Raw genomic sequence first — 26,369 nt, 5'->3', positions numbered from 1 at the left:
TTCCTGAGGTTTTATGATTTGTTGGAAGCCACCCAGAGTGGGCAGGGTATAAATAAAATTATTATTAATTATTATTCTTATTATTATTATGGAGTGGGTTGTAATGTGGTTCTTTTAACAGCGCCAGCTCCACGGATTGAAAAGAATTTTGCTCATGTAGATACCGGTAAATGCTCCTGCAGATTTGCCCCACTACATACTGTACAGGTTTTGCCCAATCTGCGAGGGTTTCTGACAAGCCTTTTTCAAAGATTTAAGTCTCTCGGCTAGGAGATCGAGTGGGCATTTGATTCACTTTTTATTAGGGGACGGGTCCTCCTCTGCCTCAGAAAAAGTGGCCTGTTTTGCTTTTAGAGCGACATTTTTTTCTCTCTCGTGGGGATGGTTATAATGTTTTTAAAAGGGCGGCCGCCAAGCTCTTATCTGACGAATGTCTGGTTTTTTTGTGTATTGTATTGTGTATCTTTTGTAATGGCTCCGGCTACACAAAATGAAATTCATTCAGGATTCCGCAGGCTGTTTCTAGAGCGCTGCTACTGCTGCGCTCGTGTCCCGCTTGAGGAATTCCCACAACAGGCGTCTGGCCGATACGATACTGGGCTTTGGTGGGCCATTGGCATGGACCTGACCCAGCAAAGGGTCCGTCATCTCATATATGCCCTTAAGGGTGGCGCGCTACACAGCCCAGTCTTCTTGCAATGGCGTCATGAGGCCTCGTGAGGGAACTAAAGAGCCTCGTTTTCCCATCAGCCCCTGCGGCAACGGCGCGGGCTGCGGGAACGAGGGGAAAGGAGGGGGCGGGGAGCGCGAGCGACGGAGGAGGCGGAGCAGCGGCGCTGAAGGAGCGTGCGAAGCAGAAAGTGTAGGCCGGGAGGCGGGTGCACGGTCGGTCGGTCGACGGACGGGACGGCGTGAAAAGCCAGACAGGGAAAGGTCGCATCCGGAGGCGGCGGGAATCAGAGGGAGAGAAAAGAAGCGGCTACATTTGACGAGAGACGCGCCTCATCCGAGCCTGGCCGCTTAGAAAAGAGACGACGCCACGCCAGCCCCCGCCATGGCCGAGACGAAGGTGAGACTCCCGTGGGGGTACAAAAAGCGCCGGCGAGCCTCGAAATCGAGAGCGGGGAGCAGTTAAAGGAGGTCCCGGGGACGGGGGGGTTGGAGAGAGAAAGCCTGAGACTAGGCCGCCCTCTTGACTCATCCCCCTCCCCCACCTCAGGTTTATTAATCCGTTGACGCCCCTTATTTCTCCTCCCGCTTTCCACGAGCTGCCTCAGCGCTGCCTGACAGTCGTTTCTCTCTCCTCGCCACCCCCCTTTTTTTAACAAGGCCTGGGGCCTCCTATCCTCCAAGGCGCGCAGGCAGGGCCGCGGCAGCAGCAACGTGCTGCGCGAGATTCGCGCTTGCTGGGACGTGGCGTTCCCTTGGGTTTGTAATAATTTGTATAAACTCCCCCCCCCACACACACACTTTTTCTTTTTCGGAGTGGGGTGTACTGGGTCCTTCTCCGTCTCCAGCCCCGGGGTGTGTGGGTGTGCTGAGATCTCCCCCCCCCACCCGCCGCCTGCTGGAGGAGGAGGCCGCCCCACGTGCTCCGCTGCCCATCCCCGCTTATCCTTCGGAGAGCCCGGTTTTGTCACAGCGATGTCCTCTCGTTGCTGTTTCAATTTTTAAAATGTCGGGGAGAACACTCGCATTGAATGCGCGCTCAGGGCCATAAGACTTCGAATAGGATGCAGAAGGTGGCTGCTGCTGCTTGTCATGCTTACCTAGTATTTCCAGGGATGCAATCCTGTGCACCCGCTTGGTTGGAGGAAGAGGCAGTTGAATCCATTAAGGCCGCAGGCCTTCACAATATAAAAGGGGCTGCGGGTTTGCTCGTTTGATATACTGGTACAGTATTTGGCATCATAGAAGAAATCGGATGGGTAGGAAAAAAACTAAACAGTGGGAGGGCACAATTAAAAATCTGACAATTAGCCCAGAAAATAAAATAGCTACTAAGCACAGTCAAACCGTTTATATACCTAGGTTTTAAATCCCACAATACCAATTTTGATTTAGTAACTTGGTTGTGCATTCTACAAAGAGAAAACCTAGTTTTAAATGGTGATTTGTATTTCTTTAATTTGGTTTCTAACCCCCCCCCAAATGATCTCCAAGTAAAAACGTTGGGGCTGCTGTACCTTCTCTGACACCTCATATTGCTAATAGACAGATTATCTTAACACCACAATCCCCTGTCCTTGGCATCCTAGTTGTTCTATATTGTCTTTTCATATGTAAGAACAGGGTGGTGTACAAAAAAGCAGGCACCATTCAGATTAAACAGCAGCTGCTAGGTCAACAACAGGTATGTTAAAAATTGGCATTACTGGCCAGCCAAAGTTTCAGAAAATAAATGATTTTTCATCAAGCACTAGAATTGTATAAATATAGGTGTATTCAGAGGGAGCTGGTTTCACAGAGAGGGTGCTGTTGTGGAAAAGACCAACCCTCTGATCACAGTTTAAAGAGCCTCTGTAGACAGTGACCCAACTAGGAGTGCCTCCTCATCCAAGAATCTTAGTGACTAGTCAGGTTGATTTTCAGAAAGGTGCTCCTTCAGGTAAGTTAGTCCCAGGTTGTTTATAGCTTTGCAGGTAAAGACTAAAGCATTAAACCTGTTCTAGTTGCATATTAGCAGCCACTGCCACACTTTTAAGCAGGCATAGGCAAACTTGTCCCTCCAGATGTTTTGGGACTACAACTCTCATCATCCCTAGTTAACAGGACCAGTGGTCAGGGATGATGGGAGTTGTAGTCCCAGAACATCTGGTGGGCCGAGTTTGCCTATGCCTGCCTTTAAGAGTGGTATAGTATATACATGGTAGGATGTCTCAGTCAGCATCCCAGTCACTGCATTTTGCTCTAGCTGCAGCTTCCAGACCAACCCTAAGAACAGCCCCATTTAAGAGCACATTGCAGTAATCCACTCTTGAGTTGGTTGATGCATGAGGCATAGTAGCAAGGGTATCCTGGTTCATAAATGATAATAGTGCACTAGCCAAAGCTGGGGAAAGAGTACTCCTAGCCATTGTGCCCACCGGGTCCTTCAGTTCAAAGTAATACCCCATGGTTACACACTTGATCCTTTGGAAGAGTGCAACCCTATCCAGGGTAGGCCAGCATCCCAGTTCTCACACTTGGGAACCACCTGCCCACAGGACTTCTGCCTTGTCCAGATTAGTTTTAGACCATCACTGCATTGAGTCACTGGTTCTGGACTTGTATGGCCTCACCTGACTCAGATGTTACTGAGAAATAGAGGCTGCTGTCATCAGCTTATTGACGACAATATGCTCCAGTTGCCTAATTACTGTTTCAAGCAACTTCATATAAGTAAACAGCATTGGAGAGAAAACGGCACCCTGCACACCCCATAACATAATTATCAGGAGGCCAAGTCACTCAGTGCAACTCTGAAACTGGTCCTTTGAGTATGAAAAACAATACTGCCAGTTCTTAACTCTGAGCTAATCCATGAGCATCACATTGTCATTGGTATCAAAAAGCATGTGGTTGAGTGAACCATGTCCTTAGCCCTTAAATGTTGCTGGCTTCCAAAGAGGGGAAAGCTCCATTTTTGTGGTGAGGATGAAAGTGTGGGCTGGAAGCCTCCTCTAACAAGCAGACTAGAGGAAGGGTGGAGGCCCCCCCCCCCACCAGCTCATCAGCATGGAATTCCTGCTTTCCTAGACTGATGTATACTTGTTACATTAATTAGTAAAATGAATGGAACCATCGCTTCCAGACCAAAATAGAAAAATTGGATTAAATGGCTAAGATGTGCAAGTTCATAATATCTTGCATTTTTTAAAATTGGGGGTCTTTTTGAATTAAATATCACAAGCCTCTTAGCAATTTTGTTTTAAGATTCATCATGTGACTTTTTCCACAGGACACATGAGGAGCATGACTTAGCACCTGACAACGTAGATGATTCTAACCATGACCCTCAGTTTGAGCCCATAGTTTCTCTTCCTGAGCAAGAGATCAAAACTCTTGAAGAAGATGAGGAAGAACTCTTTAAGATGTAAGTACAATAAAAATGGTGCGCCAGTAACTTCCAAACTCTGGGTTTGGGCATATTAATATGCTGAAGGGTTGCAGCATGTGCACATTGGCAAGGCATGCATGTTGTCTAGGGCAGTGCCTTTATTAGGCCACCAAAATGTCAGAAAATAGTGTCCAGGCTTTGGGATATGGGATTTTTTCCCCTTAAGAGTCAGTAGAACTGTCTTTTTCTAGATGGCAATGTAAATCTTGAATTGCCACTTTTAACAAGTGGTAGTCTGTATTCAACAACTTAAGGCTTTATTCTGTAGCAATTTTCAGTGAGATAGAAGGGATATCTTCTTTTTACTGAACAGTTATCCAGACCAGTTAGTTCATTTACTTTATGAATCGCATCCCACAACAGAATGCCCCAAAGCAACTTGAAATTGTAAAATAAAGCAATACTATAAAAATGCATACACATATGAAAAGAGAGACTATCTTGTTTCAACAGCTATTTCTTCCCAACGTACCTATAGTAAACTAGAAGCCTAGTGCTACTATCTTTAGTAAGGATTAGTATGTCCCCCACAACAACTTGTGTGTGTTTATTTAGAGAAAATATTGGGGAAACAAATGGTCTAGGGGAGGGAAGCATATCAAATGTACATTCATATGGAGCATTCATGTTAAAAGATCCCAATTCAGTGAAAAATCTGGTAAAAAGTTCCATGCATAAACTAAACTATGCCTTGCTTTCATTTTGTGTCTCCCCCCCCCCAAAAAAGGCGAGCAAAACTCTTCCGGTTTGCATCGGAAAATGATCTTCCCGAATGGAAAGAACGAGGCACTGGTGATGTAAAGCTTCTGAAGCACAAAGAGAAGGGGACCATTCGTCTCTTGATGAGGAGAGATAAAACCCTAAAAATCTGTGCAAATCATTACAGTATGTGATTTGGTGCACTGCACTTGTTGTACACCACTACTTATTTTGCTGTAATAGCAAGAAAGGAAACAATAATAGGGACAGAAGGTGGTGAAGGTCCTTCTGGTTCTTGTTAGTAAGGAAGAGTTATACCCAAGGCCACTTGCACAGTGAGCTTCTGCTTGCGTCATCAGTTGGTGTGATGTTGGATCCCACCCTTTCAGAACTGGAGGTTGAAAGGACCAAGAAGCTATGTAGTTTACCTTCTCTTAGCAAAAGTCCTTCAGATACAACCTCCATAGATTGAGTCATATAATCCAGTATGCCACAAGCAGACTTGAGATACCGTATTTTTTCCGTGTATAAGACGCCCCCATGTATAAGACACCCCCTATTTTGGGGACTCAAAATTAAGAAAACACCCCCTCAGCACTTCCCGTGTATAAGACGAGCCCCAATTTTAACCTATTTTTTGGTATATTAAAAAAACAACTAGTCTTACATGGAAAAATGCGGTATTTCACAAAGATGCAAGTAGTTTTAAGCAAGGCAGGGGAACTGCGCTGTGCGAAGGAAGAAAACTATGCAGGGCCCAGTCACCTATAGTCCAACCTTCTTTAGTTCAAACTCAAAGATGGCAGTGAAATCTTCACATGTCTTAACAATAATAGCATGAAAAACATGCCACACTAGTAGTAAGTTTCAGAAACCTAGTCCTAAAGGATAGTGGCAAGATTCTGGAATGTAGTCTTAATTGTGAATAAAATCTAGTCATGCATTCATTGATAAATAGGCTAGACTAGAACTTAAATGCATTTTTAGCAATCTTTTATGTTTGCTCTAGTACTTGCTGTGCCCAGCTACTTTTCTCTCTTCCTGCCCCGGCTTTTCCTTTCTAGTTACACCTTTAATGGAGCTGAAGCCCAATGCAGGAAGTGACAGGGCATGGGTGTGGAATACACATGCTGATTTCGCAGATGAGAGTCCTAAGCCAGAACTTCTGGCAATTCGGTTTTTAAATGCAGAAAGTAAGTTAAAAGCAACATAATTTTGATCACTTAAAATTGCTGTGTATGTATGAAGACATGTGAAGTGAGTGTAAACTGAATATTTTGTATTGCATTCCATCACATTTTTCTGTAATGAAACAGGCTATCTCTATGCTAGTACTCTGTTAATACTTCGAAAGGGTTTACTGAGGGCTAAAGAGCACATCACATGACTTCTACAAAGTAGGCAGTCTGGGATATTTCAGTTTTCTTTGATAGGTCACATTATGCAAGTTGTGGGCAAGCAAATTAAGTATACTGGATTTACTTTTTGGATTGATAGGATTTAGAGGTCATTAAATCCTTGCCTCTTAATAAGTGGAAGCAAAGGCCAAATGTCCTGGCCAAATGTAGCTGTTATTTCTATAAAAAGTATCTTCTATTAGTATATTGACTTACTACCATAGCAATCTTCAGGTTCTGTGTTGTCATCTTCTTGTTTTTTTTAAATAGATTTTATTATATTCAAGAAAAAAAAACTGAAAAAGAAAGAAAGAAAGAAAAGACAAAATACAAAAAACATGAACAAAATACAAACACTACAAATCAAAAAATACAACAACAACAAAAATAAATTCTAAACATCCTTATACTTATTTAAACTTACTTAATGAGCTTCCTCCCATCTTCCATGCTGCATTCTTATGATTCTAATTTTAGCAACTTTATAACAATTTAATATCATCATTCATAACTAATCTATACCTTAATTATATCATCTTATTTCTAGCTTTAACAACTTATATCATTCCAATACATCTTAACAATTCTAACAATTATATCCTACTTCTCCTAGTATACTTTATGCTATCGCCTTTAGTTCAACTGATTTCCAATTCAAATCACTATATTATCGTGTTTTTTCAAATAGTCTCTGAATTTCTTCCAATCTTCTTGCACTGCTTCCTCCCTCTGGTCTCGGAGTCTCGCAGTCAGTTCAGCGAGTTCCATATACTCAATCAGCTTCATCTTCCATTCTTCCACTGTCGGTAGAGTTCACTTTTCCCGCGCTTCATCTTCCATTCTTCCACTGTCGGTAGAGTTTCACTTTTCCAGTTCTTTGCTATTAAAATCCTAGCTGCTGTTGTGGCATACATAAAGAAAGTTTTATCTCTGTTGGTAATCTCCTGATTGTCCATGCCCAGCAGAAAGGACTCTGGTTTCTTACTAAATGTGCTTTTTAGCACTTTTTTAAGCTCATTATAGATTTTCTCCCAGAATTCCTTTACCTTTGGGCATGTCCACCACATATGAAAAAAGGTACCTTCCACTTTCTTACATTTCCAACATTCGTTACTCACTCCATGATACATCTTAGCTAGTTTCACAGGTGTCAAATACCATCTATACATCATTTTCATAATGTTTTCTCTCAAAGCATTACATGCAGTAAATCTGATACCTTGTTTCCACAATTTTTCCCAATCCTCCAACATAATATTGTGTCCCACATCCTTTGCCCAACCGATCATGACTGATTTAACCATTTCATCCTTTGTATGCCACTCTAGCAATAAATTATACATTCTGGAAAGATTCTTATTGAATCTTCTTGTGGTGTGCCAGTGAGGGGCATAGTTAGCTGTTGGCATGTAAGCCATTCAGTAAACCCAGGGAAATGGAGCACAATCTTACTTTCTATGCATAGTGTGAAATTGGCTTTAAGGAAGCAAATCAGACACAGGCCTTTGTTTCTTGTTTTCCGGCCTATGGAATAAAAATGCCTTTTTTTGATTAATGACATTTCTCACTATCTAGCATTGAGCAACAGTGACCTCAAGTGGTCATTTATGCTAACATACAGGTGAAACTCGAAAAATTAGAATAGCGTGGAAAGGTTCATTTCTTTCAGTAATTCAACTTAAAAGGTGAAACTAATATATGAGATAGACCCATGACATCCAAAGCGAGATATGTCAAGCCTTTATTTGTTATAATGGTGATGATTATGGCATACAGCCGATGAGAACCCCAAATTAACAATTCAACTTTGGGGTTTCCATCAGCTGCATGCCATAATCATCACAATTATAACAAGCAAAGGCTTGACATATCTCTCTTTGCATGTCATGAGTCTATCTCATGTATTAAACTCCAGTAGCTAATGAAAACAATTGCTTACATAAATGGACTTTTCCACGATACTCTAATTTTTTGAGTTTCACCTGTATTGTAGTGTAACTTGGTAAATCACTTGACAACTTCCATTATATGATAGTTATGAAAGTATTGGTATGCTATCTTTATCAGAAATCCTTTTGCTTATATTAACTCTCTTGTTTATTAAAGAAAAATCTGGCAGTGATGCTAGTACATGAACTCTAGTTTAAGATCTAGTTATTCGGTAGGTCTTATGATACAAATCTCCACTGTACCTACTTGTCCAGCAAAACATCAAAGTGTGTATTTTGCACTGAAAAGTTAAACAGTTCCAGAAACTCAGATACGTTTTAGACTGCATATGTACATGTGGCTTTACTAGATCATAGGTATTGTCAAGACCAGAGCTTTCCAAACTGTGTCTCGATATGTTAGTGCGTCAGCTGCAGTATGTAGGTATGTCACATAAATGCTCTCCATGCTCCTCCCGGGGCGGGAAATGGGTTAGTTTAACCTCTGGTTTGCTAGTAAAACTGAATTACTGTGTCACGAAATGATGCATGTCTAAAAAGTGTCTTGCCAACATCAAAAGTTTGGAAAGCTCTGGTCTAGATACGAAGAGGATGAGTGTTCATGCAATCTGAGGTACCAGAGGAAAAAAAGTTACTTACTTTGAGTTGTGTCTAGATCTATCGCAGCACATTTTATGATAATTTATTTCCTTAAAACAGATGCACAGAAATTCAAGGCAAAATTTGAAGAATGTAGGAATGAGGTTGATAAGGAAAAGAAAGGTAAGATTTTTTTTTTCTCCTGATGAAGGAATACTGCAGTCAGGAGACTGCAAACAATTCTGCAAAAGCCCCTGAACTGTCAGAATAACTGGCATTTTATATATGTACTATATGCCAACTTTTAGACCTTCTTTTAGATCCTCATTTACTTTAGCAGAAATGTAAGAGTTAAAGAGGCTTGCAGTGAGGTGGTCTTTTTTTCATAATCTTCAGCAACATTTATCTCTGAACCTTTCAGCGTTACTGTCTTGTCTTGCTATTTACCTTCATACCCTACAGCTTAGCAATGTCAGAAAGTGACATGCTCTCTCATTTTTGGATCTCAGAGCAACTGACTTTCAGACACTTAAGAAATCCTCCTTATGAAACAGTAGGCAGGCAGTTGATCATACAAAATAAAGTTTAGTTAACTTTATTCAAAGTAATTTATTGCTAAAGAGAGAAGGAAATTGTGCATTGTTAGCACTCTCTTGTATGCTGGTTTGAGGATAGAACCGCTCGCTTTTAGGTAAGGTACTGTACTGTCTTTTATGGCAGTTGCAAGAAACAGTATGTAATCTTGGAGAACAATTGGAAATAAAAACAAGATGCATGGCCTTTGCATAAGAAGTCCAGCACACATTGTTTACATATCCAGTGATGACTAAATCATTTGCCATATTGGCTGCGTTCACAACAAGCAAAGAGCCTGGACTTAATAAATTGTACTTGTGTGAGCCCTACTACTGGCAGACACTAGTCTTGTCCCCCAGGCCCTAGATGATATTGGAGTGTGTGAGAAGGGACACATGAAAGAAGGTGGTTCCTAAGGTACCCAGGTCCCAAGTCATTAATGGTTTTCAGGCTTGAATTGAACCCAGAAACCAATTAGCAGCCAGTATAAATCACATAGAACTGACATGATTTTCATAAGGAGAAACAAACCACAAGCCTGGTTTGGAAACAGTGCTAAATAATTCCTTTTCTAGTTTGTTTAACTGTTCATGCCAGGGGAGGAACGAAGTGGGAGCAGAACTGTGCACCAGCATGCATCATGTACACAGTATGATTTATTAAGGCAAGGTTATTCACTTATTGTTGCACGTAACACAAAGAATTTTCTGTTAACACCTGTATATAAGACAATTAACTTGCTATAGTGTACATAGGACCAAGAGACATGGACAGTGAGAGAGCTACTGTAGTGACCTGCAACACCTGTGCCATGGCTGTCTTCATGCCTGAGAGGGAGTAGGAGGGAAGATGGCGTCAGTAGTGGAAGCACGGCCGGAGTTCCGCATCTGTTTGTAGCATTTTCTTCACTGTTTATTACTGTCTCAATCGAAAAGGAAAAGAGATAGTGGAAGAAAACCAGCAGCGAACTTCTATTGCAACTGAGTGAGTAGAAATAACGAGACCAAGATAAGCTTTTGGGATAAAGACAAAGAATGTGCAAAACTACACCTGCAAGGAGTGCAAGCTGATTCCCTTGCTGAAAGAGAAGATACAACAACTTGAGACCCCCTAGCCACACTTCAAGCTACTGGGCAAGGTGAGGAATTTCTCATTTAGAGCAGAGGACTCTCTTGGAACAGCAACACAGGCGGGGTGCCCCTAGGAAGGAGGAAGATTGCCCATTGCACGAAATGACCACCTGGAGGAACATGACACACAGAAGCAGTACAGTCAGGAGCCATGCTGTGACATTGGAGCTGCAAAATCAATTCCATGCCCTCAACATGGACACCAATTCTGGGCTAGAGGAGCAAGTACAGTATTTGCAGACCTCAGAATACATAGAAGTGACTGTGGAAGGTACAGTGTGCAGAACAATTCCTGTCACTCCCCAGAGATGGAAGAGAAGTGTGTTGGTGGTAGGTGACTCCCTACTGAGGTGGACAGAGGCAGCAGTGTGCAGGTTTAACAGGATGTCTTGGGTGATGAACTGTACATTCATGATGTGACAGAGAGGTTGCCAAGTTTTATAAAGCCCACTGACGATGACAACCCCTTCTGACTTTGACACTCTGGCCAGGAAGCTGAAGGGCCTTGGGGCACAGGTGGTATTTTCTTCACTCCTTCCTGTTGAAAATTGGGCACAGGAAGTGGAAAATGCTGGAAGTAAAGCACTGGTGGCACAGGTGATGTCAAGAAAGGTATAGCTTCTTGGACCATGTTCTCTGCTTCTTTGAGGAAGGATGTCTGGCAAGAGATGGGTTGTTCCTCATGGCAGTTGGCAAGACTGCTTTTGCGAAGAGTCTCACGAACCTGATCAGGAAAGCTTTAAATTAAAACCTGAGAAAGAGAACAGCTTCACTGATGCATAGGAAACGAAGGTATTGCTCCAGAAACCTGCTAAAGGGCAGGAAACTACAAGAAGGTGGAAGAAGCAACAAGAGGATCATCTCTCTTGGACCTGGTACTTACCAGGAAGTGATTGAAAAATGATACAGAGGCAAGGGAAATCTGAGTATAGTCAGATATGTGCTCTGGGCTTTAAGAAGGATGATCTCAAAAAGCTTAAGAAATACTAAAGAGAAGAAATACTCAAAGAGAAGAGAGTCCAAGAAGAATGAGAGTTTTTTTAAAAAGTGGAATGTTGGTGATACAAAGGCAGACAATTCCAACAAGAAAAGTGGGAAACTTCTGAAGAAACTAGTGTAGCTGCATAAGGTGCTTACAGATGAGCTGAGATATAAGAAAGGGGAAATCACAAAGGAGAGTAGCCAACAGTTGCAGGGAGACGGTCAGGTGGGCCAAAGCTCAGGTTTGCAAGAGAGGTTAAAAATAATAAATAAGTTTATTTGGCTATGTTCAAAGCAAGAAGAAGAACAAGCAAGTAGTGGGTCCTCTGCATGGAAAAGACTGAGATATTTTATTGGGTGACAGAGAAGGCAGAACTGCTCAACACCTACTTTGCCCCTGTCTTCATCCAAAAGAAAAGCAGTGCACAACCTGGTGATAACAGAATAATAAATGTGGCAAGGAGGGAGCTGCAGCCCATGATAGATAGGAAAAGAGGTGGCATGGGAACACCTAGTTACTTTAAATGAATTCAAATCTCCCAAGACCTGATGAGCTGCACCCAATGGTATTAAATGAGCTTGCAGATGTAATCTCAAAGCCTCTGTCTATAAACTTTGAGAATACTTGGAGAGCAGGTGAAGTCCCTGCAGACTGGAGGCAGGGAAATGTCCCCATCTTAAAAAAGTGGGGAGAAGATGACCCAGGTAACTACTGACTAGTTAGCTTGATGTCAATACCAGGAAAAGGTCTTAGGAACAAATAATTAAATCGTCAGTCTGTGAGCACATAGAAAGGAAGACAGAATAATGATTCAAGATGACCTTAGCAAATTTGAGACCATGGCCCAAACTAACAAAATAAATTTCAGCAGCGACAAATAAAAGGTTCTGCACTTTGTGCAGGAAGACATACTGCACAAATATAAGATGGAGAACACCTGGCTTGCCATTAGTACATGTGAAAATGATCTAGGGGTCTTAGTAGACCACAGGCTTAACGTGAGTCAACTGTGATGCAGCAACAAAAAAGCTAATGTTATTCTAGGCTGCATCAACAAATATAGTGTCCTGATCAAAGGAAGTAATCATCCTGCTCTATTGGTCTTGCCTTGGTCAGAACACATCTGGAGCACCATGTCCAGTTCTGGGCACCACAATTTAATAAGGTCATTGACAAGCAGGAGGGCAACCAAGATGATCAGGAGTCTGGAAACCAAGCCTTATGAGGAATGGTTGAGAGAATTGAGTATGTTTAACTTTGGAAAGAGGAGACTGAGAGGAGTTATGATAGCCATCTTCAAATATCTCAAGGGCTGTCACATGGAAGAGGAAACAAGCTTGTTTTCTCTTACTCCAGAGGCTAGGATCCGAACCAATGGATTCAAGTTACAAGAGGAAATTGCAACTAAGCAAAAGAAGAAAATTCTGACAGTAAGAGCTATTTGAAAGTGGAACAGACTTAAGTATGATCTCATTGAGATTCCTGCATCACAGGGGATTGGAGCAGATGGCCCTTTGGATCCCTTGCAAGTAAATTCTACGATTGTATAAAAGTAAAAAAAATGCAAAACATTTCCTTAATATATAAGCTAGAAAAGGAATGACCAACTAATGGATTCTATCATTCTATATAATTAAGGAATGCATTATAGATAGCACTTTTCCCTTGGCCAGGCATCTAATTATTCCAGTACATAACAGATTTATTTAAATTTAAGCACAGCTCAAAGCCTGAGAAGTTTGTTAAAAACAGTGACCTCTATGTTCAGAGTATTTCTAAGAATCTGTTTCTCAACCAGTAGTTCCACCACCCCTAGGCAAGATAATAGCATTTTGCGTTAAAAACAGAGACATAGCAAATTACATCCCTAGCTACAGTAGCTGAAAGAAACAATGGGGACCTGTATGTTTGAAGCAATTCCCATTTCCAGCATGCTAGTGGTATTTTTTTGAGTTGTGCTAAAGCCATCAGCCATCCAAGTCACACTAAGATCATCCAGGGTATCGCAGGTCTTTCATATGATAAGCTTGGCATGGCATGTTACATGTGAACTAAAAGACTTGTACAGCATCCTTTATCTTAGGGGAATTCCATTCTGCTCTGATGCTCTTGGCTTGCCTGTACATGATTTCTGCTTTTCAAATGGCCCTGTTTGTGCCTTGTTTCTGTTTCTGACATGTGAGAGGGGAAGCAAAGGAATCTCTTCTCAGTTACAGTCATACAGGCTCCCGAACGCCGTAAACCTGGAAGTAAGTGTTCCCGGTTTGCAAACATTTTTGGAAGCCAAACGTCCGACACAGCTTCCGATTGAGTGCAGGAAGCTCCTGCAGCCAATCTGAAGCTTCACCTTGGTTTGCAAATGTTTTCGGAAGTCGAACGGACTTCTGGAACGGATTACGTTTGAGAACCAAGGTACGACTGCACTCACTGTTTCCTCCATTTGATACAAGTGGGGCTTACTATACCCTTCTAAAGAAAAAGTTTTCAGTGCTTGATCTCATTTTCTTGCACATCACTCAATAGTCAAACTGGACGTTGTTCACTATCAAACGTGGTGTTCTTATGACCAGGGAACTCTCAGCCACAATTGACAGCATTGCTTCGCATCCGGATCTCTGTCATCTTGTTGGATATCTCCGCCCTACAAGCAGCTGTTAAGGAAATGAAGTTATGATATGAGTGATTGCAGCCTGGTGGCAGATAACAAATGAGTAGCTCAGTATCCATGATCAAGGATAAGTAGAATTTTTGCGACTTCCTCTTAAGGACGCAAATGGAGATTCAGGATAGACAAAAAGAAGTACTGTATTTTTCCATGTATAAGACTAGGTTTCCCCCCTAAAAAATAATGTCCAAAATTTGGGGGCATCATATACATGGGGGCATCTTATAGATGGAAAAATACGGTACTTGGCACAACACATAATGGTACCTAAGTTTAAGAACAGCTTATTTTATGAACATCTTGGATTAAGAATGCTGCAAACACAGAAGTAGGTGTTTCGGTTTGTGAACTTTGCCTTGGAAGCAGAACATGTTTTGCTTCCTGTTGAGTGTGTTCCATTTGTAAATTGAGTCCCCCGTTGCTATGGGAAAGCACGCCTTGGTTTAAGAACGGACTTCCGGAATGGATTAAGTTCGTAAACCAAGGTACCACTGTACAGTGGTGCCCCGCTAGACGAAAATAATTCGTTCTGCGAATCTTTTCGTCTAGCGGTTTTTTCGTCTAGCGAAGCGGCAATGCAAACCGCGGTTTTCACTAGATGAAAAAAAATTCGTCTTGTGAGGCAGCCCCATAGACAATTTCGTCTTGCAGGGCAGCCTTCGCCTAGCGAGGCATTCGTCTAGCGGGGCAGCACTGTATAGGTATGGAATTTATTACCACAAGATGTGATGGTCGCCACCAACTCTATGCCTTTAGAAGAGGATCAGGCAAACACAGAGGATGCTATCAATGGCTGTTAGTCATAATAGGGGAGTTACGCGGGAGTGTTGTTACATTTGTGTCCTGCTTGTGGGCCTCTCATAAGTATCTGGTTGGCCCCCTTTGGTCTGATCGCGCAGGGCTCTTACATCAAGTGTTCAGGGCCATGATTAACAGGTAATCAATTTTCATTTTTATGCTTAATAGCAGGCTCACTCTGTGCCTGACTGCAATATTCAGTTATGGTGCTTTTTAGGCCTGCTAGAGTAATCCAGGATGTTGTGAACACTTTCCCTACTTGTGGAAGTCCGTTTCAATTGATCTTGGTACAGATGACTTGGTACAATTGTCCTTTCCAATCCACAATTCTATGATTCCAGGTGTTACATTATTACTGATGAATTTGAGTTATAGATATGTTAAAATATGACGTTGGGATTTTTAAAGAGAGACTTAGTATTAAATTGACACTTTATGTACTCATCAAAACATGAAGTGTTCTCACTGAATTGACTGGTTTTCATAGAGCTGGGTCATAGCTCAGCATGGATACAAATTCATATATATTTCTTTCTTGCAGCACTTTGTTACAGTGGAATAGCTAGTTGCTTTGTAATTAAAATGGTATTAAAGCTTAGCAATTCAAAATCTTTGGGTAAGGAGAGATCCCCCCCTTTGAGTTCATGGTTTTTCAAACTACGAAGCATTACTTTTTCCTGCAGATTATCCTAAAGGCATAAAAAATAGACATGTTGCAATAGAGAGCTTCTACTTTTCAAATAATGTAACATTTGGATATTATCTTTTTTTAAAAAAATTCACTGCTTGTGATCTGAGTGTCATAAGGACCCCCTGTGAGAAATTGGGAAGTCAGGAACCAAACAATGATAGGGATCTGGGCTGTCACATTGTGCTCTAGTCTGCCTTTTCCTTCTTCCCTCCTGGGCCTGTAGTTGCATGTATTTTATCCTAACCAAATTACCCTGCTTCCTCCAAAGAACTTGGAACAGTACACATAGGGTGGGTTATTACATGTTAAAACAGTATCCCTCTCAGGTAAGCTGAGCAGAAATGTTAACAGCTTTCCCAAGGCTGTCCCAGTAAGTGGACCTTTGACTCTGGCTTATCTGTTGTTCAAATCACAGCATTTGCCACACTGACTGTCTTGCATTATTACACTATACAAAATACTATATTGTTCTCTCAGATCTTTCTGACATGTTTCCATATTACCTACTTCACTGTCTAATATCTTTAATTTTTTTAGCAGGAACAGAAAAAATGATAGTGCTGATAAAGTTGCCGAGAAACTAGAAGAACTTTCTGTAAAGGAGTCAAAGAATCTGAGAAAGAAGTCAAGGAGAAAACTGAAGAAAAGCAATAAATCATCTTGGGCCTTGTGTTTTATTTTTTCTTAATTTTTTAATTTTTACAAGGGACTTTATAAAGAACTGTATTACAACATTCACTTTTTTTTCTAACTTTTTGCCCTTTTTGAAGAGATCTTCAGAAAAAATCCATTCCCCAGTCATGAAAATGTACTGTGCTAAACTTTCTTTTCCATAGTGGAAACACTTATTTATAGTCATCCAAGAGAGTGAATAAAAGTTTGAAAATGGTGTCAAAGGACAGAACTGAATTTTCTGTATGCTTCGGATGTGTGGCTGCAATTATTACCTTGGGTTATATTTTTCAGTGCATATCTTTAGATGAGATGTAGTATAACTGAATTATACCATTAGAAAAAGTGCAGGTAATAAAGATGTTTCTCATATACTGTGACTGAAAGCTGTTAATGAATGAAACAAGATACTCTATATTTTCCTTGTAAGTGGGGTTTGAGTGAACGTACGTGTTTCGTGAAACTTTGTTACGGAAAATGGCATACTCCTTAGAATATAACGTCATAATCCTCCAATGGATTTAGGCATACTTATGGTTTCTAATGGTCCTTTGTAGTTGACTGAGCATGGCAGAACATAGGTTCTGAATTTGCCATGGCTGAAAGTGATGCTGGTTGGCAACAGTGAAGCTTAAGACTTTACTATATTTCAAATATTTCTCCATGCAGAACAAGAATGCGCTGTCTGGAAAACCTTATGATCACAAGCAGTTTGCGGAATAGATGGGACATAATAATAATAATAATATAATAATAATAATAATAATAATAATAATATAATAATTTTATTTATACCCCGCCCTTCCCAGCCAGAGAACCGGGCTCAGGGCGGCTAACATCAATTAAAATCACAACAAAAAACATAAAAACGATCAATTTAAAATAACAGATTAAAATACAAATTTAAAATTCAATTAAAACTGCAGGTCTCAATTTCAAAATAACCCACCAATAAAAGATGAAGCATAAATATTAAACAGAAACCAACCCAAAGGCCAGGTGGAACAGCTCCGTCTTGCAGGCCCTGCGGAAAGATGCCAAATCCCGCAGGGCCCTGGTCTCCCGTGATAGGCTGTTCCACCAAGTCGGGGCCAATATTGAGAAGGCCCTGGCCCTAGTTGAGGCCAACCTAACGTCTTTGTTGCTCGGGACCTCCAAAAGATTATCACTTGAGGACCTTAAGGTCCTACATGGGACATACCAGGAGAGGCGGTCCCTTAAATACGAGGGAATGAACATGAAGCCCAGTTCACTATGATCTCTTTAAATCTTCAGTTTAAGCTATCCATTTAACACAAGCATTAAGATTAATGTATTGCATATCCTGTTCTTTGTTACTGTCTTAATGATAGCATACCCCAGTGCTTTTTGCAGGTAAGGGAATTGAGGTATCTTAATGGAGCTTCAGGCTGTGGGAAAGTTGAATATCTCATAGCATCCTTGGGAAAAAGCATCAACATTTGAGGACATCACTCATAGGGATAGAACCTCGTTGGGGGATTTAACATTAAACTTCAATGCCATGTACCTAAAACTAAAACTTCTGCTTGTTTTGCCACTGATAATAAAAATTGGTAATCTTTCAGGATTTGCTGCGAAAAGTATTATGTGAAGCTTTTTTTTTTTTTTTTTTTTTTTGGGTTTTCTTTTATTTTTTTCCACATGAAGTCCTTTCGATCTATACATAGGAACAGCCAAGGGTGTTTGCCACTGACTCAGCATTTGGCACACAAGTTTACACTCATACTGCAAAATAGGCAATGATTGCTGACAATGCCAATGATATTCCTGTATCCAGGTCTTTGTTGCACAAGTGTGTGTGTGTGTGGATTGGGGCTTGTCTCAGTCCAAGTCCATTTTTATACATTTATACTGTCCCAGTTCTGTTAGCTGTGTGGGTCTCCTCAAAAACATAGATTGTTTAACATACTTGAGTGGTGAGAATAACTGATGCAGTCTTTAAAGGTCTGAGCCTCCCATGTACACATCAACTGTATATTGAGTGTGGCATGTGTGTAGATGTGAAACATTGCTTTTCCTATTCGTAATGGTATGTACAACACTTTGAACGCAAGCCTTTTCACATGAAACTGGGTGGCGAAATCCTTCACTTAATATAATGGATTTAGAATGTGTCCTCTTGTCTTTACCTAGAACTATAAACATTTCCTTGATTTTCTGTTTCCAATAATTGTTTTGGATTTCGATTCTATGATTAATCCCCCCCCTCATTCTTTTGTGCATCCTGGTGCATACTGTTAGCTGTGTAGCGTTTTGCTCTTGTCATGTTGATTCTTATGGCTGAGTCTGTCAAGACTGCTAGAATTTCTTTGGGCTTTTCTATGTGGGGGTGGGAATAAGACCTGCAGAAATACCTCAACAAATCCTTTATTAAGGACTCTTGCCAGTATATATGATAGCAGTGCATTTGAAAGTAAAAAGGGCATTGTCTATTGCTCTTCAGATACTCCCATCTGTAAAAGTCACCATAAGTGGATTCTGATTTATCTTGTCAAAGGGAGAAATTTTACTCACCAAACTAACTTCAAAATAAATTTAACTGTAATCATCATTCTTGGTTTTTTTTTTTTTTTGGTTTTTTTTTAGTTCTTAAAACATCAGATTTGCATTGATGTTACAGAAGCAGAAAATGGCAACAAGCCATATCTTCATGTGCCCTTTTCAATGCTCTTTGCTTCAACCAAGCCTTTCTTCATATACGTTGTCTCAGGACACATTTGTATACTTCTTCATATCCTCTGAATTGTACCAGTGATTGTTTACAACTGTTTAAAACATTCAGGCGACATGATTTTTATATGGTAATTGCTGATCATAAAACATGTTAAGGTTGGAACGCCTTTTGGATGTTAACCTTTAACGTATTTCACATTTTTGATTTTTTTTTTATAGCAGAGAGGAAGGAAAGTGTGCTTGTGTGTGTTAGTGTGTTAACTTACTATGCAGAAGTAAGAGTTTTGTGAGCTTCCAGTGTAAAATCTGGAGGTTTCAAATGTTGAACCAAGAGGATTGGGGGGGGGGGGCGTGTTACATTGTCTGTTCATACTCAGTGTTATGCTTTTATGGAAGGTAAAGTTTCAAAAATGAACCAAAGCCATACAGCAGAACTTTATAAACAATATATCAACTTCTCTATACATAATAAATATACTAAAGTGAGGTGTTATAATTTAGATTCTCTCTTTTTAAAATTGGGAGGTGAATTGGAGTCTGGTTGCTGCAATTTTAAGCAGTGAACTCTATTTCTAGGTTGGATTGTGTTATCCATGAACTTTGTGTAAAAGGATATCTTTATAATAGAGGTGCTATGTGAACTTCTAGGAAGCATATGTTGATAGCAAGGCCCTAAAACTAATTGACGCTGCCTAATTCAATGAACAAAAGTCTGAATGGGAATATTACTATTTTTTTAAAGTTTTTAACATGGTTACTCAGAGCAATTAAACATATATAAACAAATGCATTAAAACTGACATAAAAAAAATCTAAGTCCCCTCCCTTTTTCTTTAAAGGGGGGGATTAAAACATCCCACCCACTTTTTGAGTCCAGAATACAGTGGTACCTTGGTTTTACGAACTTAATCTGTTCCAGAAGTCCGTTATTAAACCTAAGGTCAAAGTCAAATTCTTTATTGCATTAGCGTTTAGCCATAGCATAAACCCAAGAGACAAAAATGAACATTATCAACTACGAACAACAGAGTACATAAGTCGCACTGAGCTGCAGACATAACATGGCATAATAAAACTTAAATTACAATAAAAACAGAGCTAATGTCTAAAACACCTGAGGCCAATTATATAAAATTACTAATACATATCAAGCAACTAGAAACCTGGGGTAAGCTCAAAAAGATGAACTAAAACAAAGTGAGGACAGTGATGATAGTCCTGATCTAGGTCGCACACCCTGTCAAGTGAACCCTAAGTTTCAATGCCTGCAGAATAAAAATGGCCATTCCACGTGAGACTTGGGGGTTTGCGTCTGCTAGTAAGAATTTCAGGCAATCATCTTTAGAAATAATGGAGGATGGGATCGGGAAAAGAAGTTTGGGTCTTGTTGAATTGTATAGGGAAACAAAAAAGAAATGTAAAAGGTCCCCTATCTCTTTCATATTACAGGGGCAGAGGCGCTGATCAATAGGGATCTTAAGGTGTATACCCTGGAGGAAGGCCGTGGGTAAGGTATGGAAGCGGGCCATAGAGAAAGCTCTTTATGCGGTCTCCGTCAGGTCACTCAAATTGGCAAATGATCTTAAGGGTCTTCACCCTAGGGAACCACATTGAGAGGCAGGCTGACTTGGACCGTGCCAAGTCCATAGCTTCATCTTTAGCTAAAATCCAGTCATGAATTTTATCTTGATCCCAGAATGGCAGCTCAGGAAATTCCAGAAGGGAACAGTGAAAAAGATTGGCCTCCATGCCTTTGGACCATATATGGCTGTGGGAAAAAGTTAGAAAAGCCTGCTTGGCTAATAAGTAATTTCGAGCATCAACAGAAAAAAGAAAAAAAAAAACAGAAATAGACTGGAAAGAGAAGTTGCTGAATTGCAACTCATTACCAAACTTAAAACCATGGAGAGACCTGGTCTGAATAGAGACATTGGATTCTTATCATTATACATGACAAAGCTATTTTTAACCTCGCCCATTGCTTTTTCCTGTAAGACCAATTGCAGTCGTTAACAGTCATCAAAAGGTTTACCACAGCTATCAGCCTATCACCCATTCCCACCACCCTTCTGAGTCATAACCCTCCCCACTCTCTCACTATATTTAAGGGTCTGGTGACTTCCATTTCAGTGTATTTGAAGAAGTGTGCATGCACACAAAAGCTCATACCAAGAACAAACTTAGTTGGTCTCTTAAAGTTCTACTGGAAGGAATTTTTTTATTCTTTATGAAGTAGGTTAGGCTAAGAGATGGAGGGTGTGAATTGCCCAAAGCCATGGTCCATTCTTAACCTGAAACTGTTCTTAACCTGAAGCACCACTTTAGCTAATGGGACCTCCCGCTGCCGCTGTGCCGCCAGAGCACGATTTCTGTTCTTATCCTGAAGCAAAATTCTTAACCTGAAGCGTTATTTCTGGGTTAGCGGAGTCTGTAACCTGAAGTGTATGTAACCCGAGGTACCACTGTGATTAATAGCGACATTTTTATTGGCATTCCTGTTAGCGTATACAGTCATACCTCTAGATACGATGGCCGCAGGTTGTGTCCATCACAGGATACGAACGCGCCGAACCCGGAAGTACTGGAATGGGTTACTTCCTTGTTCGGCAGTTTATGCATGCGCAGAAGCGCCGAATTGCCATCTTGTGTTCCCGTTTACAACCAGAGGTATGACTGTAAAGCCCTTACATGTTCACCTTGAATGTTCACTCGCCTGCTTCGATCTGCTGAACTGGCACTATTGCCGATGCTACAGGAGCCTCACCCTGAAGTAAGCAGGGGTATTCTGATAAATGACAGACAATTAGAGTTCAAGGAAAATCACCTTTATTTCATAACTTAAGTTATGGTCCCCAGTCCAGGCGGACTGAGCCAAAGTATGCAGCTCGGTCCAGGCTTTTATACATTTCGAAAGGTGCGCCCACATGAGACAAGAGCACTTAGATCCATCTCCCTTAGGATACCAGGTGAGCAGCAGGTCAAGAAGGTTGTTACAGCATGCAAGCATGTAGTGCCGGTTTCTTACATGGCTTTCCATACTCCCCTTGGATCTCTTGCCAGAGGTATAACACCTAACATGAAAGCATGTTAGCATGCAAGGATTTCTCTTTAAAAAACAAAATTTCATCCTATAGCTGCTCAGGTCAGGTCAGGTCAGCTAGTCTTCCTAAGAATGGTTCACTCACAGTTCATTCCTTACATGTTCAGGTGTTCTGGGCTGTTAACACAGGCTAGCCGCTGGCTCTTATCTCCCTACCGTGTTATATCTCTTGATACATAGCTGCATTGATTATTCTATAGGCAGTTCCAGTGGGCCTTTGCTAACAGACTGCAGAAAGGAAATCTCCTTTTATAAGCAGACTGACAGGAAAGGAAAATAATCTCACCTTTGCTATACAATTTGATGGTTCAGAATAAATTATATTGGGCTGTTCCTACAACCCCTCGCGGGTGGCGCTGTGGGTTAAACCGATCAGTAGGTCGGTTCGAATCCCCGCAACTGGGTGAGCTCCCGTTGCTCGGTCCCTGCTCCTGCCCACCTAGCAGTTCGAAAGCACCCCAAAAAGTGCAAGTAGATAAATAGGTACTGCTCCGGCGGGAAGGTAAATGGCGTTTCTGTGCCCTGCTCTGGTTCGTCAGAAGCGGCTTAGTCATGCTGGCCACATGACCCGGAAGCTGTACGCCGGCTCCCTTGGCCAATAAAGCGAGATGAGCACACAACCCCAGAGTCGTCCGCGAATGGACCTAATGGTCAGGGGTCCTTTAACAACCCCACACTTGAAAGAAAGAAATATTTCAGTATGTCACTGTGACGGTAACATGAGGGTGCTGGAGGTGAAATAATTAAACCCTGTTACCAATCAGAACCCAGAGGGGGTGGAGTCAGAGTGACAGTTAGTTGACAGTTGAGATAGAGAGGGAGTTGTTGTGGGAGTGGGTTGGAATTGGGAGGTTGGTTGGAGTGGGAGTGAGTTAGGAAAGAGTGGGTAGGTGAAGTGAGTGTAACAGAAAAACTGAGTCACGAACAGTTAGGAGGAAAAAAAAGTAAATAGCTGAGAGGTGGTTAAGTGAGGGAGAGAAGAAGAAGAAGAGAAGGAGGAGTTTGGATTTGATATCCCGCTTTTCACTACCCGAAGGAGTCTCAAAGCGGCTAACATTCTCCTTTCCCTTCCTCCCCCACAACAAACACTCCGTGAGGTGAGTGGGGCTGAGAGACTTCAGAGAAGTGTGACTAGCCCAAGGTCACCCAGCAGCTGCATGTGGAGGAGTGGAGACGCGAACCCGGTTCCCCAGATTACGAGTCTACCACTCTTAACCACTACACCACACTGGTAGAGCTGGTAGAGGGAGTTATAGGTCTGGAAAGACACCCATGTTTGACTCAATAGATTGGTGGCAGCGAGAGAAGAGAGCGTGGTGGCACAGGGATCAATCGACAGTGAAACGTCCGTGGACCCTGTGTGCGATCGCCACAGTCACCTTTGACATTGAGCAGGCACCTTTGCCGTAACTCTTTTTCAGCACTTGCTTTAAAAAAAGGTCATGACTTCAGAGGGATGTAACCACCACCCCCCTTTTCCCAGGGAACTCTGGGAATTGTAGCTCTGTGAGAGGAAGAGGGGCCTCTTAACAACTCTCAGCACCCTGAACAAACTACGGTCCCCATTATTCTTTGGGGGAAGTCATGGCTGTTTAAAATGGTAGCATCCTTTTTTAAGAAGAAGAAAAGGAAGAGTCTCTGTCTCTTGTGCTTGCTAGCACCACTTTCAAATCTTTTACTTATGCTTAGATTAGAATCTAAAAATAAAAATAAGAGTTGATCTTCAACTGGATAAACTTGGGCTTCTGTCACTCTTCAGTAGCTGCCACCACTCACTGACTTCCCTATGCCTTTCTTGAGGGGCAGAGAGACCCCTCTGGCTGACTCCTGGGATTTGGAGATGAAAACCGTTCCACCAAATACAGAACCTGTCCGGGGACCCCTACCCATGCGAAGAACCAGGCCAGGACCCCTACCCATGCGAAGAAGAAGAACCCGGCCAAGGCCCCCCATCTCATGTGAAGAAGAACCCGGCTGGGAGTCCCCTACTCATGAGAAGAAGAAGAACCCGGCCGGGGCCCCCTACACATGAGAAGAACCTGGCCGGGCCCCCCCTACCCATGCGAAGAAGAAGAACCCGGCCAAGACCCCCCTACTCATGCAAAGAAGAAGAACCTGGCCGGGGCCCGCCAAACTATGCAAGGTAGAAGAATGCCTCTGCCTCTTTTTGCCCTTGCCAGGTCTGATGCCGCTGCCTCTTTTTGCGCTTGGCATGTATGATGCCGCTGCCTCTTTTTGCCCTTGCCAGGTCTGATGCCGCTGCCTCTGTTTGCCCTTGCCAGGCATGCTACAGCTGCCTCTGTTTCCCCTTGCCAGGTCTGATGCCGCTGCCTCTGTTTCCCCTTGCCAGGTCTGATGCCGCTGCCTCTTTTTGCCCTTGCCAGGTCTGATGCCGCTGCCTCTTTTTGCCCTTGCCAGGTCTGATGCCGCTGCCTCTTTTTGCGCTTGGCATGTATGATGCCGCTGCCTCTTTTTGCCCTTGGCATGTATGATGCAGCCACCTCTTTTTGCCCTTGCCAGGTCTCATGCCGCCGACTCTTTTTGCCCTTGCCAGGTATGATGCCGCTTCCTCTGCTTGCCCATGCCATTTCTGATGCTGGGTTCTTCTTCACATGGGTAGGGGAGCTCCGGCCAGTTTGCTCTTCTTCTCATCAAACCTGACAAGGGCAAGCAGCGGCAGCGGCATCATACCTGGCAAGGGCAAACAGAGGCAGCGGCACCATCCCTGGCAAGGGCAAACAGAGGCAGCAGCACCATGCCTGGCAGGGGCAAATAGAGGCAGCGGCATCCTACCTGGCAAGGGGAAACAGAGGCAGCGGCAGCATGCCTGGCAAGGGCAAACAGAGGCAGCGGCATCATACCTGGCAAGGGCAAACAGAGGCAGCGGCAGCATGCCTGGCAAGGGCAAGCAGAGGCAGCTGCACCATGCCTGGCAATGGCAAGCAGAGGCAGCGGCACCATGCCTGGCAATGGCAAGCAGAGGCAGCGGCATCATACCTGGCAACGGCAAACAGAGGCAGTGGCATCATACCTGGCAAGGGCAAACAGAGGCAGCGGCATCATACCTGGCAGGGGCAAATAGAGGCAGCGGCATCCTGCCTGGCAAGAGGAAACAGAGGCAGCGGCACCATGCCTGGCAAGGGCAAACAGAGGCAGCGGCAGCATGCCTGGCAAGGGCAAACAGAGGCAGCGGCACCATGCCTGGCAAGGGCAAACAGAGGCAGCGGCAGCATGCCTGGCAAGGGCAAACAGAGGCAGCGGCATCCTGCCTGGCAAGGGCAAACAGAGGCAGCGGCAGCATGCCTGGCAAGGGCAAGCAGAGGCAGCGGCATCATACCTGGCAAGGGCAAACAGAGGCAGCGGCAGCATGCCTGGCAAGGGCAAGCAGAGGCAGCGGCATCATACCTGGCAAGGGCAAACAGAGGCAGCGGCACCATGCCTGGCAAAAGCAAACAGAGGTAGGGGCACCATCCCTGGCAAGGGCAAAAACGCTTTCCATTCATTGCAGAGTGGTAAAAGTACCTAGATGATTAGCATAGGATAGACAGGGTTGTAAAATCCATGCGGTCTGATCTGGAGCAACTGGGTTTTGGCTGGGGGGGGGAAAGCCCTGGGTGAAACCACAGTTGGAATACTGCATGCCATTTGGTTGCCACATTTTAAAAAGGTTACTGCAGTGGTAGAAAAGGTTCAGATAAAGGGCAACCAAAATCCATCTAGGGGTGGGAGCTACTTCCCTATGGGGATAACTTTCAGCATTTGGGAGTTTTCATTTTAGAGAAAAGATCTTCAGGTCAGAACTATCCCTGGCCAGAACCAACCTGCAGCGGCATCCCTGGCCAGCACCAAGATGCGGAGGCATTGCTGGCCAGCACCAAGAGGCAGCGGCATCCATGGCCAGCACCAACAGGCAGCGGCATCTCTGGCCAGCACCAACAGCCTCTATTTGTTCTTAGGTGCTCTTGACAGGAGGGGAGCCCTGCTGAGGCTCTCCCTCGGGTTCGTGGACTCCCTTCTGGGGCCGAACCTAATTTTTATTACAGTATCATATCCCCACCCAGGGATACGAACTTAATCCGTTCCAGAAGTCCGTTCTTAAACCAAGGTGTGCTTTCCCATAGCAGCGGGGGACTCAATTTACACTCAACAGGAAGCATGTTCTGCTTCCAAGGCAAAGTTCACAAACCAAAACACCTACTTCCGGTTTTGCAGCGTTCTTAATCCAAGTTGTTCATAAACTAAGCTGTTCTTAAACCAAGGTACCACTGTAGCTAAAGCGTTTGCAAAAGAAGAAGAAGCAGCAGCTTTGCCTGGCACCTAAAGCTATGTAATGATGGC

General features: G+C 42.8%; 1 protein-coding gene and 1 non-coding gene across 2 annotated transcripts; both read left to right on the top strand.

Moving 5' to 3' along the window:
- Positions 1-706: 706 nt before the first annotated feature.
- Positions 707-16,609, top strand: RANBP1 (RAN binding protein 1). The gene is made up of 9 exons (XM_033136097.1): positions 707-862; positions 996-1,069; positions 3,941-4,075; positions 4,827-4,984; positions 5,863-5,991; positions 8,844-8,906; positions 10,055-10,129; positions 10,331-10,437; positions 16,103-16,609. Exons 1-8 carry the CDS (start codon positions 707-709, stop codon positions 10,411-10,413), a joined length of 873 nt encoding a protein of 290 aa, XP_032991988.1. The 3' UTR covers positions 10,414-10,437; positions 16,103-16,609.
- LOC117039355 lies at positions 15,042-15,171 on the top strand. Its single transcript, XR_004425771.1, has one exon. It is a non-coding gene; the product is annotated as a small nucleolar RNA SNORA77 (small nucleolar RNA).
- Positions 16,610-26,369: the final 9,760 nt, after the last annotated feature.

This window comes from Lacerta agilis, chromosome 17 (assembly GCF_009819535.1).
Source record: "Lacerta agilis isolate rLacAgi1 chromosome 17, rLacAgi1.pri, whole genome shotgun sequence".
In the NCBI taxonomy this organism is placed as follows: Eukaryota; Metazoa; Chordata; class Lepidosauria; order Squamata; family Lacertidae; genus Lacerta; species Lacerta agilis.
This window is presented reverse-complemented; position numbering and strand designations above follow the sequence as displayed.

Excerpts from the sequence above, each read along its gene's own strand:
- RANBP1 (XM_033136097.1), top strand. The coding sequence starts at position 707 with ATGAGGCCTCGTGAGGGAACTAAAGAGCCTCGTTTTCCCATCAGCCCC. Across the intron at positions 1,070-3,940 it reads CCGCCATGGCCGAGACGAAG|GACACATGAGGAGCATGACT; the intron begins GTGAGACTCCCG and ends CTTTTTCCACAG. Across the intron at positions 10,130-10,330 it reads CATGGCTGTCTTCATGCCTG|AGAATGTGCAAAACTACACC; the intron begins AGAGGGAGTAGG and ends GGATAAAGACAA.